Source organism: Trachemys scripta, chromosome 14 (genome assembly GCF_013100865.1).
Source record: "Trachemys scripta elegans isolate TJP31775 chromosome 14, CAS_Tse_1.0, whole genome shotgun sequence".
Taxonomy (NCBI): domain Eukaryota; kingdom Metazoa; phylum Chordata; order Testudines; family Emydidae; genus Trachemys; species Trachemys scripta.
In genome coordinates this window covers 36,875,746-36,892,171 of record NC_048311.1, presented here as the reverse complement: position 1 = coordinate 36,892,171, position 16,426 = coordinate 36,875,746, and the positions used below count along the sequence as shown (strand labels likewise).

Sequence of the window (16,426 nt, the reverse complement as noted above, 5' to 3'; positions counted from 1 at the left end):
AAAACTGAATTTACATTTTTATTCCACACCTATGCAAACATACCTAGGTAATGCTAAAGTAAAAACTTCATACATACAAGGGAAAGTATCTTTGAAGGGGAAGGAAGAGGGAATTCACAAGCACATACACCCAAAAGGCTCTCACAGCTGGGTGTACGTGCAGCTGTCATTGTGTGTAATCTTCCGTGGGGTGGAGTGCCTGGGGTACTGCTGCGGGCCCAGAAGATACATGGAGGCCAGTATAGGGAGGTCCCGGAATGCAGTTCTCTATGGGCTGCAGGGGGAGGCGAGCACGGATGTGTTCAGCCTGAAGTTCAATCAGAGACCGCAGCATGTCTGTCTGCTCCCGGAGCAATGTGATCATCTCTTGCTGCCCGTTTCTCCTGTCCTCGCTATCCCTGTGCATTTTGTCATTGATCATTATCCTCCAAGCCCTCTGCTCACGCTCCGAAGCGCGGGAGGCTCGCAGGACCTCCTGAAACATGTCTTCCCTTGTCCTCTTCTTTCTCCTCCTCACCTGGCCCAGCCGCTCCTCTGGGGTGGACGGAGAGGCCCTCAAGGCCGCATTTGCAGCTGCTAAAGAAACAATGGACAGAGGTACCATTGCCAGTGCATTTACTCCCCTTCCAAGGAGAACATGCTCACTTCCCCTTGGGACTCAGAGCACGGTGGCAGCCCCACCCATGGCGAGTATGGCCGGGGGTGGGATGGGCGTTGGGACAATAAGGAGGGGATAGCACTGGGGCATCAGTACAAGCGGATACGGCTATTGTACTGCAGACTAGCCCCATTTCCACAGACGGTGGTGATTGTAGCTGATCTCTCACTCCTGAGGGAACAGCTCCTGGCTGCAGACCGGGTCGGTATGCTGCTAGCCTGTGCACTGCAATGGTGCCTGATGAAGTAATTGCTGAGTGGTGTGGCAAAGCGTCCCACCATAGGGGAAGAAACAAGGCAGCCCTCCCAAGAAACCTTCGGCAGAGGATTGCAGAGTACCTCCCAGGAAAGTTTCCTAGAGATCTCTATGGAGGATTCACAGAACATCCTGGTGTGAATAAACAAACTATTCTGCAGGGCCCCCTCTGCCTAGTTATACAGGGGAATGAGAAGCAGATAGCAACTGTACCTGTATGGGTTATTTCACTTCCTCTTCTAGCCTATTACAAAAAGCTGTACATGAGCAGATGTGTGTCTGCAGCATTGAAGAAAACTGAGTACTTACCAGAGGTTCCCTCCCCTGCATCAGGTTCACCGGGGCTGGATTGCTGGGACTGGCTAGACTGCTCAGGAGTCAAAAAGAAGTCCTGGCTCGCCACACCACCGGATCCCCCTGTCGCCTGTGCCCCATACTCCTCCTCTTCCTCGTCATCCTCTTCCTTGATCATCACCTCGATCTCAGGGTTCACTCCGGTGGCCTGTGACTCCAGGTCCCCCAAAGTATCCACAGGATGCTTGACGGTGGAGGTGGAGTCGCCGTCGAGGATGGCGTGCAGCTCCTTGTAGAAGCGGCACGTCTGCGGCTCCGCACCGGAGCGACTATTTGCCTCCTTTGCCTTCTGGTAGGCCTGCCGCAGCTCCTTGATTTTTACGCGGCACTGCTGCGGGTCCCTGTCGTAGCCCTTCTCCTCCATGCCCCGAGCAATCTGGCTGTAGACGTCGAAGTTCCGACGGCTGTTTCGGAGCTGTGCCTGCACGTCCCCCTGTCCCCACAGGCCCAGGAGATCCACCACCTCCGGCGTACTCCAGGCAGGAGCCCGCCTGCCGCGTGGAGCCGGCATGCTCAGCTGAGAAGTTGCTAGGGGAGCTCTCCACGCTGAGCAAACAGGAAGAACAATTTCAAAAATTCCCAGGCTTTAAAAGGGGAGGGGTATGTATCTGGCTGCCAAGCAGTGGAGTTCAAAATGGTGACCAGAGAAGTCACTGTGGGGCATTGTGGGACACCTCCTGGAGGCCACTGAAGTGGACATAAGCAATGCAGTGTTTACACTGACACCACATCACCCTAAGTGCTATGCCTCTTGGTGAAGTGGATTTATTAGGTTGGCATAGCAGGGGAGTTAAAGCAGTGGGAAGAACACTGTATTGTAGACATCTCCATAGTGAGGCAGCTTATGTCGACCTAACTCTGTAGCATACACAAAGCCTCAGAAACTGGGTTCTACCTCCACATCCCATCCAAACACTCATAGGGAAGTAAAGTCAGGGAGGAAACTCCTGACAGCTAACAGGATGGGTGTGGGAAGCCATCGCTGATATTTGCCTTGATGCCACAAAACCTGCTGACTGCAGCCCTGACCTGAGTGGGACGGGGCAGAACTGAAGGCTCTCGCTCACAGCCCATTTTGGGGAGTCAAGGCTTTTTCCTTCACTCACCAGATGGTTTCTCTGTCAGTTTCACGGACTCCTCACTTGTGTGGGTGCCTCTCAGGATCTCCCTTTCCTTGGAGGCCTGGAGGTCCCACGGTTCTTCTCCTCGTTTCAACCTGGTGATCAGGTCAGGTTTGGTAATGGGGAATCCTGTGCAGGGGATAAAATCAGGCAAGATCAGGGCACATGGAGTCTTGGTAGAGTATCTGTCACAAGGAACCTTCCCTGAGTTTAACCTGGCCCTACATGGGACTGTGGTAACTCCGACCCCTTGGGAGCAGCAGATATCTGGGGGCAGGGGGTGTTGTCACGCCCTCACTAGGAGTTCTCAGGATAGATGCGCTCTGGGACGGATGGATGGACAGACAGACACACACACACACGTTAAACTCCTGCCTATTTCCAAGCCTGCAGCACCGAGAGCCCTCCCCACAGGTGGAGCTAGTCCCAAGATGGCAGGTGAACGGTGTGTGAAGAAGAAATAATACAGGCAGGACGATACCCTGTTTCTGGCCCCTTGAAAGCTGGGGAGATGGAGATGAATTAGCCTGTCCATTAGGTTTGACTCCCCTGTTCCCTTCAAGGGGATATGGAAATGAAAGTGTCTCTCACACTGGAGCTGTGGACTATGTGACCCATTCTCCCCAAATCCAACTGAGCAGCGAAGAACCTGACCAGAGTCAGAAATGCAGACCCCATGGCTTCTAATAGCCGAGGGCACAGGAATCCCTTACCCAGCAAGGTCACAGTCTCATAATTCTCCTGCATAATGTCCCTATAAAGGGCTCTCTGACCGGAGTCCACCAGAGCCCTCTGCCCCTTATTGAAATACACAACCATCTCCTTGAAGGTCACTGAACCCTGAAACAACATCAGTTTCCCCACTCAGTGCCTGCCAACTAATCCTGTCCCAAGCAGGGGACCAGGACAGGAATCCCAAGAGCTTCATATTTCATGGTAGCCTCTGGCTAGTGGGTTCAGGCTTCAGCACTGAGAAACTGGTCTGTTTTCCCAGCCCTGTCCATGGGGATGTTTCCTAGGGTTACCATACGCCTGGGTTTTCCCAGACATGACCTCTTTTTTGACCTTCTGATCTCCATCCAGGCAGATTTTTTAAATATGAACAAATATCCGTGATTTTTCCTTGCTCATCCTTTTTCCAGCACTGAATCTGGATGAACTGCTATTCCTGGCGTACCCTAACAGCGGCACACACGTTCACTGGTTTTCTCATCCTTACTTCTGTGCTGCTGCTGGCCGGGGCGCTGCCTTCAGAGCTAGTGGACAGTAGCGGCTGCTGGCTGGGCACCCAGCCCCGAAAGCAGGGCCGCCACCAGCAGCAGCCGCCCAGAAATAAGGGTGGCATGATATTGGCTACTGAGTTGCTGAAAGGAATCCTGCTTGTACAGCTCAACTTCAGGCACACATCCGGCAAAGACGTCCATGGCTATTTGATGAGCAATCAACCACTGCTGAGAAAGACACGCTCTACAGAGACGTGTGCATGGGCACAACAGGAAGAAGCGCAGTGGGAAAGGACTGACTGCATGCAAAGAGGTACATTGTAAATCAAATTTAAATTTATTTTTGAGGCCGTTACGCTTGTTATTTATAAATGTTAGATATTCAAAGTGGAAAGAAACTGTACAGTAAAGACAGAACTCCCCCCCCCCCCCCCCCCCCCCCCCCCCCCCCCCCCCCCCCCGGCCCCCCCCGACCTGGGGGCATGTTCACTCCCTGCCACCGGGCCTGTTCTGAAAATCAGGCCCAGGTTGAACATGTCCCAGCAGGTTTATTACACCACCACCACCATCCCTCACCTCACCCTGTGTATTTCCTGCCCTACCCCAACCCCCCACCCCCCCGGCAGCTCGCTGAAAAACCCTACCTGAGCTGGCTCCACCACAGCCACTTCCCTGTTTCCTAGGAGGATGGGACGATCAGGAGCGAAACATGGACGTGATTCCTCAGCCTGTCAGGGCGAGAGGGGCAATGGGGGAGGTTTCAGAAGGGGTTTGAGTCCATTTCACACCCTGATTCCCCCCAGGGTCTTTCCCTGAAGACAGATGTTCTGCCATGCTGGGAAAACGCTTAGCTTAAAAAACCTTCAGTCACTTTATTACAACACAGACCCGGCCCCTCCCACCAGCAGTGAACCCACCAGGTCACTTTTAACCTCCTGCCCCCAGGGACAGAGTCTCTAAGACAAATGCTAGAAAAGAGCAGAATCACTTTTGGGGGTTCCCCCTGATATTGGCCCGGAGGGCAGCACATGCCCCCAGCAGTGCAGGGACTCGGCTGGGGCAAAACCTGGCTTTTCCTCTGTCAGCTCCTCCCCTTGTTCCCAGGAGAGTCAGTCGGCCCAGGGGGATGCAGGGAATGGATCCGGGCAGGGCTGGGAGCTGGGAACCTCCCTCCCCGCTTCTTGCTCCTGCTGCCCCTTCCTGTCTCACCCCTCCCCTTCTTGTCTCCGTCCCTCTCCCAAGGAGAACTGGTGACTGTCCCGTTCCCATAGGCATTTGCTCTTCAATGTGAGAGTGGGTGTGGGTCTGAAGGCAGCAGCTCTGGGAGCCGCAGACATACAGGGAGCCCCTACCCTCCAGTACAAACTCACTAGCAGAGTGTCACTTTCCTGCCCAGCCCCAGCCCTTTCCCCCGGGTCTCTCTCCTCACTTGGAGGCTCAGGAGCCGATGTTGGCAGAGCCCAGGACTGCCCCAGGGGGCTAGTTCCAAGCACTGCGGAGAGTCCCCACCTGGGCTGGGCACAGAGGGAGCTAGAATGACAGTCTCTCCCTGACACAGACCCCTGCTGAGGGAGCAGCAGCTGCTCAGTCTAGGCTCCCAGATCACAAGGGAGGAGGCAGCTGCATCTAGAATTTTCCCCAGGAATTGAAATTTGGGGGGTGTTCGAATTTAAAGGAAGGATGAGGGCCCAGGGGTGAGACCGTGAGGGCGAAGATGGACTGATGGTGAAACATTTTTTTCCATTTTATTAGATTTAACTCACGTTGTAAAAATCAAACAAATTTAAATTGGCTACTCAAGCCTTCTATGAAGCACGACATCTACGTCCTTCTTCGTTTCCTGCTATAATTTTGCACAAGTCTGTTAATGAACTTCTTGAATGCAATGCGTTCATCTTTGCTGGCTTCTTGTATGTATGGAACTTCCAGGCCTTCAAGTGATATGCTCATTAGTTCATTCACATGATCAGGCAGAAGGGGACTTCTTTCAGAACACAAAATTCTATTCAATGATGAAAAAGAACACTCAACTGTAGTTGTTGTGACTGGGAGTAGCAAGAGATGCATTCCTACTTCTTTCATCCCAGGACACAACAAAGATCAGGTCGAGCCACTAGTGACGATAAAAACGAAGCTGAAGTGAAATCTTCATTCATTCGTCATATGACATTCCATTCTGTGTTCAAATTCTCTATTCTGTCCTGATCGCATCTCAGCCCCATTTCTGGTAGTGCCTCACTCCACTCAACTATCGGTGTTTTACAAGATAGGCATCTGTAAAAGGTTGAGTGGAATCCAGAAGCTTCTGTTGTAGATTTGTAAGAATCAAGTCTGTGTACTTTTTCAGCTGGCTTAACAAACACTTCTCCTCCTCTTCACTTAAGGATTCAACACAAGTGCCTTCATCATTAGTCAACTTCTGGACTGAAGTCTTTGCTTCTTCCAGTACGTTTTCAGTGGATCTCTCTCTGATTGATCCAAGTATAGCTTTTATTGCTGGACAAAGATCTACTACTGTTGTAGCAGATGCCTGGATGACATTGTTTAATGACCCAAGTGGTTTTAACAGTAGACTTAAAAGAGAGAGAATGGGGATTGTCTTCTCTGAACATAGTAGCAAAAGTAGTCCACCCGCCTCACTACTTAGATCCATCCCATCTTGGTAGATACTTTCCAAAGCCAGTAATAATAGTTGCAGTAATTTTAAGGCAACATCCAAGGATCACTCATGAGAAAACCAGTGGGATTTCCCAGGTTGGACTAATTTGAACTTCAGTCCTGGAGCATCTTCTAGTTTTTTCAAGACGTTCAGTCTTTTTGGACTCTTGTTGAAAAAGAGAGTATAACAAAGGCATTAAATTTATGGCTTTTTAAATGTCTTTTGAAGATTCTGCAGCTTGTACTAGTGCTAGTTGAGTAGATCATAGAATCACTGGTCTGGAAGGAACCTGGAGAGGTCTTCTAGTCCAGTCCCCTGCATTCAAGGCAGGACTAGAGTATTATCTAGACTATCCCTGTCAGGTGTTTGTCTCACCTGCTTTTAAAAAAACTCCAGTGAAGGTGATTCCACAACCTCTCTAGGCAATTTATTCCAGTGCTTAACTACCCAGGCAGTTAGGAAGTTTTCCCTGATGTGCAACCTAAAACTTCCCTTGCTACAATTTCAGCCCATTGTTTTTTATATTATCCTTGGAAGTTAAGGAGAACATTTTTTCTCCCCCTGTAACAACCTTTTATGTACTTGAAAACTGTTATGTCCCCTCTCAGTCTTTTCTTTTGCAGACTAAGCAAACCCAGGTTTTTCCATCTTCCCTCATAGGTCATGTTTTCTAGACCTTTAATCATTTTTTTGCCTCTCTGTGGACTTTCTCTAATTTGTCCACATCTTTCCTGAAATGTGGCACCCAGAACTGGACACAATACTCCAGTTGAGGCCGTATCAGTACAAAATAGAGCAGAAGAATTACTTCTTGTGTCTTGCTTACAACACTTGTGCTAATACATCCCAGAATATTTGCTTTTTTTGCAACAGTGTTACACCGTTGATTCATATTTATCTTGTGATCCCCTATGACCCCCAGATCACTTTCCGCAGTACTCCTTCCTAGGCAGTCATTTCCCATTTTGTATGTGTGCAATTGATTATTCCTTCACAAATGGAGTACTTTGCATTTATCCTTATTGAATTTCATCCTATTTACTTCAGTCCATTTCTCCAGATCATTTGGAATTTTAATCCTATCCTCCAAAGCACTTGAAACCCCTCCCAGCTTGGTATCGTCTGCAAACTTTACAAGTGCACTCTCTATGCCCTTATCTATATCACTGATGAAGATGTTTGAACAGAACCAGATCCAGGAGCAATCCCTGTGGAACCCTGCTCGATATGCCCTTCCAGCTTGACTGTGAACCACTGATAACTACTCTCTGGGAACAATTTTCCAACCAGTTATGCACCCACCTTATAGTAGTTCCATCTAAGTTGTATTTCCTTAGTTTGTTTATGAGAAGGTCATATCAAAAGCCTTACTAAAGTCAAGATATACAACTACCACTTTCCCCCATCCACAGGGCTTGTTATCCTGTCAAAGAAAGCTATTAGGTTGGTTTGACATGCTTTGTTCTTGAAAAATCCATGCTGTTACTTATTTATTATCTCCTAGTTGTTTTCAAATTGATTCTTTGATTATTTGCTCCATTATCTTTCTGGGTACTGAAGATAAGATGGCCTCTGCAGCGTGTATAGGAAATATCACTTTTCTCTGAGCAAAGCTCGTACTCCACTGTGTCTTCCAGGGAAGTTTGCAGCTCCATCAATTGCACAAGCAGGCATCTGTTTGGGGTCCAATTGACAAGCATTTAACTCTTCTAAGATGTGGGTTGTCACAGATGCAGCCAATGTGTCTTCTATAACCTGAACATCTAGAAAAGTATCTACTGGGCTACCACTAACATCATGATAATGTAAACACTGACTTAATACCCATTTGCATGGGTGCATTCATCAGCCATGTATGCAAATGTTTTAAGAGGATGAAAGAGTTCTTCACTTTTTCCAAATGCCAAGAGCCTTTCACTGTTGCACTGCAAGCTTCTAAGCAGTCAGTTGAGTTTCTAGCAGAAAGATAGTGAGCATTTGCCAGTCTTGTTTGGAACCAGTGTCCAATTTCAGGGTTAACAAGTGACAATGCACTTAACATTGGCCTCCAGCTTGTAGTGTGTGGTATCCCTTGCTTAAATAGAAAGTATGTAGTGACAGCCATGTTTGTTCGCATGAACCATGTTGTGTCTCCAGCATTCTTAACAGCCTCATCAAGTACTTCTAAAACTGGCTTTGACGGTGACCGACAAACATCGGGATTTAGGTTGCGCAGACAGTTTCTTCAGTAGGTAGCTGTATTTGTGCTTCAGGCTGTTTGGATGTTGAAATACCACTTGAACCTTCAGGTGACATGTTGGTATATTCTTGGTATGTTCGTCATCTTGGTTGGTTTGACCACTGAAGTGGGTGATGGGAGAGTTGGGGGCAGCAGGACGGAGTGTAGGGAAATCCCTGGAAGCATCTGATCCAGGAAGCTCAACTAACTCTAGGACTCTAATATCATGAGCAGAGAAAAGGTATGTCTACACTACCCACGTTACAGCGCAGCAGCGCTGTGACGTGGGCAGTATAGACTTGCTTTATCACCAGGGAAGAGCTGTCCAGGCAATAAAAAAACCCACTCCTAACGAGCGGTGGTAGCTTTATCGCCAGGAGCGCGGCTCCCAGCGATAAAGCACTGTCTATGCTGGTGCTTTTCAGCGCTAAAACTTTTGTCGCTCGGGGGGTGTTTTTTCACACCCCTGAATGACAAAAGTTTTAGCGCTGAAAGTGGCAGTGTAGACACAGCCAAAGACACAGACACCAGCCTCCTCTGCCTTAGGGCACGTCTTCACTGGCAACGTTAAAGGACTGCCGCAGCAGCGCTTTAATATGACTTGGTTAGTCGCTGCATAACGCTGGGAGAGAGCTCTCCCAGCACTCCAAAAAAAACACCTCCACAAGGGGCGTAGCTCCCAGCGCTGATGCACTGTCTGTACTGCCATGTTACAAAGCTAAAACTCGGTAGCACTCAGGGTGGTGTTTTTTCACATCCCTGAGCGAGCAAGTTGCAGCGCTGTAAACTGCCAGTGTAGACAAGCCCTTAGCAATAACCAGCTTTCCCACCTCCATCCCCTCATGACTGAGCCTCCCTGGGTTGGGGTTGTCCTGGCAGCCCCCATGGACAGTTCAGCAGCTGCAGATTTCATTTGTCCACCTGGACTCACACCAGAACAGAACCAGTTTGAACTGATATTTTTAACTGAACTGGAACCAGACTTAAACCCTAATTTTTCCTCTTACTCAGGGAATCTGAATCAAACTGGGGGGGAGGAAGGGAGGGGGGAAATGGTTGCCAGTTAAAATAAAGTTTCAGCAATTTTTCAGTTCAATAATTGATAAAAATGAAATAAAAGCTACTCTGATCTTACTTTCATTATAAAAACAAAATAACACACTGGCATGTGATTGCTATCAGAATGGCATGGTTGGAAGGGACCTCAGGAGATCATCTAGTCCAACCCCCTGCTCAAAGCAGGACCAATTCCCAACTAAATCATCCCAGCCAGTAGAAGAAAAGAAGGGGGGAGCCAACAGGAGCAGGGAGGGAGATGAGAGAAGTGCGGGGGCTTCCCAGTCCCAGAAGTTAACAATAACTCTTCAAGCCCAAGGAGAAAGGCTGTTCAACTCTTCTCCCTCTTAGACAGGACTGCTCTCATCCCCTCGTGCAGCTCCTTCCTCCAATTGCCCCACCTGACACAGGCCCCATACCCCAACTTCATCTCCCCACTGAAGCAAGCTGTGAGGCCCCCCTTCTTAGGCACTGCCTGGTAACCAAACCATTTTGTGGTGTATTGAACCAGGAACTGAACACACTGACTGCCACTGAACCCGAATCAAACCCCAGTTCCACTCCTTGCGGCTCGCAGTGACTCTGGTTGGGCACCGAATCCTGCACAGAAATCAGACCAGCCCCTGTTCAGTGCTGTCAACCCAGGAATCAGATCCCCCCAAATAACGAGAGTGTCTTTAAACTGGAAGTAAAAAGTGTGTGGAGGGGGGGAGGGGGAGGGATTGCATGTGGACTTTTGCCTTGTACATTTTCAGCCCTTCCGGAAAGTTTCCTGCCCACCCTGGCTTGTTTGACCATTCCTGAGGGGGAACCCACTGGCTGCTGGGCGGGGCAACCTGTCACCCTCCCCTACCCCATGGGGCGGGGGAGCTGCCTGGTGTCTCTCCCCTCCCCAGCCAATCTCCTCTTGCTCTCAGTCTCCCTCCAGCTTCCCCACACCCCCCCTTTCCCTCGCAGTGACCCCCCCTCACATCTTCCCTCCATTCCAGCCTCGTTCCCCTCAGCCCCATAATTCCCCCTCCGCCCCCGATCACCCTGCATCGCCCCAACTTCCCTTCAGTGCAACCACCGCCCCCTGCATCCCGTCCTGCCCCCGGCCTCCTTGTTCCCCCCTTACCCCCCCACACCCCGCCCCCACGTGTCGTGTCGCGTCCCCCCGCCCTGCACACAATGGGACTTGGGGGCCATCTTTCCTAGATACACAACACAGGGAATCGCAGCCAGCTCCGCGGGGAGCCAAGGGCCAACCCCCCCCCCCCCCGCAGCCCAGCTGTGACGGGGCGGGGGCGGGTCTCTCTTACCTTCCCTCCGAGCGGGGCCCCCTGGGGCAGGGGCCGGGCCGGGAAGGGGCCTGGCCGGGCTGGGGGCTCTGCCCTGGGAGAGGCTCCTGGGGAGCAGCGGGAAGGGCCCTGCTGGAGATTCCCCTCTCCCGGCTGCAGCCCGGGCTCCGGGCTCCCAGCACCAGCCGCCGGGGCTCGGGGATCTCGCCAGGAGCCAGGCTGGGACCCAACGGCCGCGAGTCACCCCGAACGGAGCCAAAGCCCGGGCCGGAGCAGGCCTGGCAGGAGGCGGGGAATCCCTGGGCCAACCATTCCGGAGACTCTGTGTAGCCAGCTCAGCCAAAGAGATACACTGAGGCCCTTTCCACTACCTGATTGGTGCTCTCACCTGCCTATCACATTTCCCTACTCTCTGATTGGTATGCAAGGGAACGTCCCGCCTTCTCTTTATTATACTTTAGCCATCCCAGAGGGGGTGTGGGGAGGATGTTTCCGTTCGACCCTGGTCGATGATTGGCCCAGTGCGAAGAGCAAAGGGGGCTGTGATTGGAGGTCAGACCAGGTACTCACCGCTCCTTTGTTACGTTGGGCCTGGGCCACGTGGGTGGGAGAATTGGATCCGTACCCTATCAGCTGGGGGTTCAAGCAGATTGCAGGGATCAGGCCAGCAGCATCAGAGCAGTGAGGGTGGTACCCTCACTGTGTCAGGTTTGGAGGGGTGGCTATGGGGGAGGCCGCTAAGGCAAATTTTGGGGTGGCTACAGCCCCCACAAGCCCCCCTGCCCTTTTCAGCAAGGCTAAAAATACGTGGGTTGGGGTAAAGGGAAACAAGCTAGATGCCAAGAGACCTTGAGTATAAAGCTCACCTTTACTGAGTGCTGTTTGTATTTGCAGGCACTTTCCAGCCCTTTTCGCTGACCAAGCCAGTGTGTTCCCAGCCCTCGAAGGCAATCAAATATTGAATGTCTTTGCGGCCCATTTTACAAATAAGTTAAAAAGAAGTTGCGTAAGATCACTGACATCAAAATGGGGAATAGGACCATGGTCTCCAACAGGGAAGCCCCAGGTCTTAGCTAGTCAGCTCCACTGTCTTTAGTCTGAAAGCATTAGACGTGTGTTTTGGTTCTCCTGTTGCTAACTGCTAGACTACACCAGAGCAAGCAACAGGAGCTGGGAGTCCTGATCACAAATGTTCTACTGATGACTAGCAAATACTTGTGTAACCCACTGGTAAAGCGGCAGCTGGTCCACGCACAGCAATTTTTCCCATATCGGAAGTGGTGGGGTGTTTAGTGGGGATCTGCAAAGACATGATTCAAATCCTGTAGCAGAACCATAGAAGGGGAACTGCGTAGTTCAGTGTGGTTTGTATTTGTTTTGTTTTTGTTTCTTGTTTGGGGAGTTCTTTAAAAAAATCTTTGTCTGTGGGGACCCAGATGACCGGGCTTGGGTTGCCAGAGGCTGTGGATTTTAGGGGGTCTGCATTGCAGCCCATTTCACACTAGAGGCAGGTAGTGGGGCGGTGCCTCAAACCTAGACAAATTGGAGGGTTGGGCCAAAAGAAATCTGATGAGGTTCAACAAGGAAAAGTGCAAGTTTGATCTTTGGAGCAGCTCCCCTCCCATTAACACCCCTGTGGCTATCACAGCAATTGCTGATGGGTGGAAGAAATGTGAACAACATACTTCAAGTACTTTAAAAAGAACAGGAGTACTTGTGGCACCTTAGAGACTAACAAATTTATTAGAGCATAAGCTTTCGTGGACTATGCATCCAAAGAAGTGGGCTGTAGTCCACGAAAGCTTATGCTCTAATAAATTTGTTAGTCTCTAAGGTGCCACAAGTACTCCTGTTCTTTTTGCGGATACAGACTAACACGGCTGCTACTCGGAAACCTGTCATTATTCAAGTACTTTAGTTCCCTTTCCAAATGGAAGGCAGGAGGATCAGCACCATGTGGCCAGCAGAGCTCCCAAGTCACTAAATTAGTGGGAAGTTCACTATTTGCACCAATTTCAGCTGCTTTTTTGTGCTTTTGTCGTGCTTCAAAAGCAGGCAGTCTTTCATAGACATGTGAGAGAGACTCTTCTGCCAGCAAATATCCAGTACCAATGACAAAGTGCAACAAAGTAGGAGCTAGAAACCCATGAGTTCAAATATCACCACAGCCCCAACCCGAGTAACTAGAGAAGTATTAGGCACTTTCTCCTCCAGATTACAAGTTAATTGAGTGGCTGCACAAGGTCACTTCAGGTGGAACAGGGAAGAGAACCCAGATCTCCAATATGGAAAGTCCAGGCAGGGGCCATTCATTCCTACTGCCTTTTGGGATGAATGTAGATAACAGATACAATCTGGCTACCTGTCACTACCACTGCACAATGGAGCCAGGAAGAGAACCATGGAGCTCTGATCCCTAATATTCTAATCTGTCTAGTAAGCATTTCTGTACCTGCTGGCAAAGTGTGTGTCAAGTCCCCCTCTGGTGATTGGCCTCAGAAATAATGGCAATTTCTCCTGAGGTTCAAGTGGTGGGGATGTGTGCTGGGGACCGGGGAGGCTGTACAACAAACTCTGATGGTGTGGGAGTGGGGATTGTGTGGTTTTGTTTGATAGATATTTTAGTTTTCTTTTTTAATAGTTTATTTAATTACCACAATATTTAAAACTATTATAATCTGTTGATTGTCAGGCTATGTGCCATAAAATCCAGGTATTCCAGATTGCAAACATCTGTCACGCATTTTGATTGCCGGTGTCACGCATGGATAGGTTGGGAAGTTGAGAAGTAAAGTAACCCAGATATCCTCTCTGGGGCCAGGTTGACACAAACAATTTAGGGGAAAACAATCCCATGTCTACCTTCAAAAGTCACAGCTGGGAAATTAAAGGGAAATCGACAAGAAGCATAGTTTTATATGTTTCATTTTCCTTAAGGAAATATCAGGCTGAAAAGGAGCTGATCAGGAACTTTCATAACCAGAACACAGGGTAAAAATTTGAAATGTTTTTTCTGAAAGATACCAAGTGGAAATACCGTCCATGAACTATGAGGGTGGAATTATTGTTAGTCTCACTTTCAGAAACATTTTATAGATCTCTATCTCCCTTTCATGTTCTTTCCTTTGTCCTTTTCTTTGATTTAATCCAGTTTTACCCATCATTTCCTCCAGCACTTGTTCTCTGTCTGTTTATTTCTCGGAGTCTCTCTAACTCTTCTCTAATCCATGTCACTGATCATTCCAACTCACGTGCCAAGTTTTCTCTGCTGAATTTAATCCCTCCGCTCTCGGTGCCCCCCGAGCTTTTCCCTTCTCAGGATTGTTTTGCCTTCACTCTCCTCGTTTCAGCTTCCCCCCCACTTTCCCCAGGCTTCTCTGTTTATTCTTGTTTTACTTTATTTTCACTTTTTCCCATTTCATTTCTTCTCTCCCTTCTGGTTAAACCTGCCCGGTACCTGACTCTCCCCTCCGCACAGCCACCTCTTCTTCATCCAGATGACATATCCCCACCTGCATCTCCTTCCCAAAGCAGCATCCCTTCCCTGGTGGCCTGGAGGTCACACTCCCCAATCCCTGGGTCTCCCTCTCCCAGGATCCCTGCTAATACAGAAACTCCAGCCCCTTCCACCCTCAGGGACACAGTCTGAGCCGGGATCCCCATCCCACCCAGAGCGAGGGAGAGATTCTCTCCCCATTGAATGAGCCCAGTGGGAAAGTGAAGATCAGGGCATTGTCACCAGCATCGTTAAATGTAACCTGCCCCGGGTCACAGTCCAGACAAACCCGGATCCTGCTGGGGGCCCGGTGCTGGGGCAGGAGGGTCACAGGGGAGGTGAGAGCCTGGAACCGGCCCACCCACTGCCCCACAGCCCAGATCCCCATGTCAGGGCTATGGCTGATCTCTCCCTTCCTCCCCACAGACTCTCTGGCCACCCCCACAGCCCAGTATAGCCCACCCCCCACCTCCACCTCCCAGCAATGTCTCCCCGAGGTGAATCCCTCCCAGCCCAGCACACAGGGCTCAGTGTCAAATCTCTCAGGGTTCTTGGGCAGATACTGCTAGGTTAATCCATATCTCACACTTTTCCCATCCTCAGACAGGACAAGGTCAGGATGAGCTGTGTCTGGATCCAGCATCATATTCACTGGGGGGGAGAGAGAATCAGAGTGTTAGGGGCAGAGCTCAGCCCTGGGGGAGGCTGGGACCATTTCTCACACTCCCCAGCAGCCCTGGTCTGGCTGGGACAGGCCTGGATCCCAGGGAGCTGCCTCTGTCCTGGGCACCTGAGACTGAGCAGAGATGTCACTGTGGGCGCAAAGTTTCTCCGGTGCCGGTGGGTGCCTGCGCCCACCCCTGGCCCTGGCCCTGCCCCCGCCCCCATTCCAACCCCATCCCTGAAGACCCCGTCCTAGCTCCGCCCCTCCCTGCCCCTGTTGGATCCCTTCCCCAAATCCCCGCCCCGGCCTTGCCTCTTCCCCCAGCGCGCCGTATTCCCCCTCCCTCCCTGCCCCGTTAATCAGTTGTTTCGCAGTGCAAGCGCTGGTAGGGACGGGGGAGAAGCAGAACGTGGCGGCGCGCTCGCGGAGGAGGCAGAGGTAAGCTGGAGGGGGGGCGCTGCCGGTGGGTGCTGAGCACCCACCAATTTTTTTCTGGTGGGTGCAGCGCATCCATGGAGTCAGCTCCTATGGATGTCACTGCAGCTCCTCAGTCTACATAGTGTGACCCACTTCATTAGTTTCTCATTGGTTTGCAGAGGCTTCAGCTCCCAGCCTCCCATTCTGGGGCTTATCTATTCCCAGCAGCAGAGACACAGACAGGAAGGTGTCAGAAGCTTTTACTGAGGAGGAAGCAGAAGTGGTAGGTACCAGATTTAAACCCCTGAGGCAACCTCCCTCCCCAGTGCAGCCTCCACTCCCAGGCCAGGGAACAGAGAGGAAGGTGCAGCATTGGGGAAGAGCTGCTGAAGACCAAAGAGTAACAAGTGGCATTGGGTGGGGTAGCCCCATCCCCAGCTCTGAGAGAAGGGAGGAGCTGGCAGTGTCAGAGGGAGAGCGTCTCCCCAATCCAGGAAGCAGTGAGAAGCTCCAATGGGAAAGCCCAGCCCTGCCCAAAGGAAAGGCAGGATGTTGGATAAGAGCGATGGGGGAGATCCCCTCTGCTAGGGTAAAGGAGAGGGATGTCAGCCCTCAAAGGAGGGAACTCTCTACTCAATCCTTTCCATTTCATATTAAAAGTTGTCTGTGAAAACCCCAGAGTCAGAGTTAAGGGTGTTTGGATGCTGCTCAGGGAGAGTGTTCCTGTGCATCAGTGTGGATATGAACGCAGCACCAAGATTGGTGTCAGTATCATTTCTGTGACTTCAGCGTGGGATCTCCTCACTGTTCAAGGTGTTTATTTTTAGGGCTGTGTGTCATGGCAGGGTGTTGGTTTGGTTGGTAACTTTAGCTACAATCTCATGAAGATGTTTTCATTGGAATTTTCTCATAATTTAAACACTATCTCATCCTGTCTGAACGATCCCATTTAAGCCTTGTCCTGGCCATCCCGACTTTTTTGGCAAAAGTGGGGTGCAGAGGAACGTGCAGGGGGGTGAGCGGCA

The 16,426-nt window shown here is 50.5% G+C and overlaps 2 protein-coding genes across 3 annotated transcripts in view; both read right to left on the bottom strand.

Moving 5' to 3' along the window:
• Positions 1 to 16,426, bottom strand: part of LOC117886991 (zinc finger protein 445-like) — a 731,357-nt gene continuing 714,931 nt past the window's right edge. The window contains exons 1-5 of one of the 2 annotated variants that reach the window (XM_034789211.1): positions 10,846 to 10,892; positions 4,256 to 4,339; positions 2,374 to 2,517; positions 1,223 to 1,813; positions 1 to 576 (exon numbers count right to left, since the gene is read on the bottom strand). In XM_034789211.1, the coding sequence (XP_034645102.1) occupies positions 167 to 576; positions 1,223 to 1,778 (966 nt within the window). In that variant the 5' untranslated portion in view covers positions 1,779 to 1,813; positions 2,374 to 2,517; positions 4,256 to 4,339; positions 10,846 to 10,892 and the 3' untranslated portion in view covers positions 1 to 166. Of the gene's footprint in view, positions 577 to 1,222; positions 1,814 to 2,373; positions 2,518 to 4,255; positions 4,340 to 10,845; positions 10,893 to 16,426 lie in introns of those variants that run through there. The other variant, XM_034789209.1, reaches the window with a different exon arrangement.
• Positions 13,514 to 14,993, bottom strand: LOC117887464 (butyrophilin subfamily 2 member A2-like; the record flags this gene model as incomplete). Its single annotated transcript, XM_034790111.1, is given in 1 exon segment — positions 13,514 to 14,993. A coding segment is annotated over 1 exon segment (537 nt), but the record flags the coding sequence as incomplete, so codon positions are not given.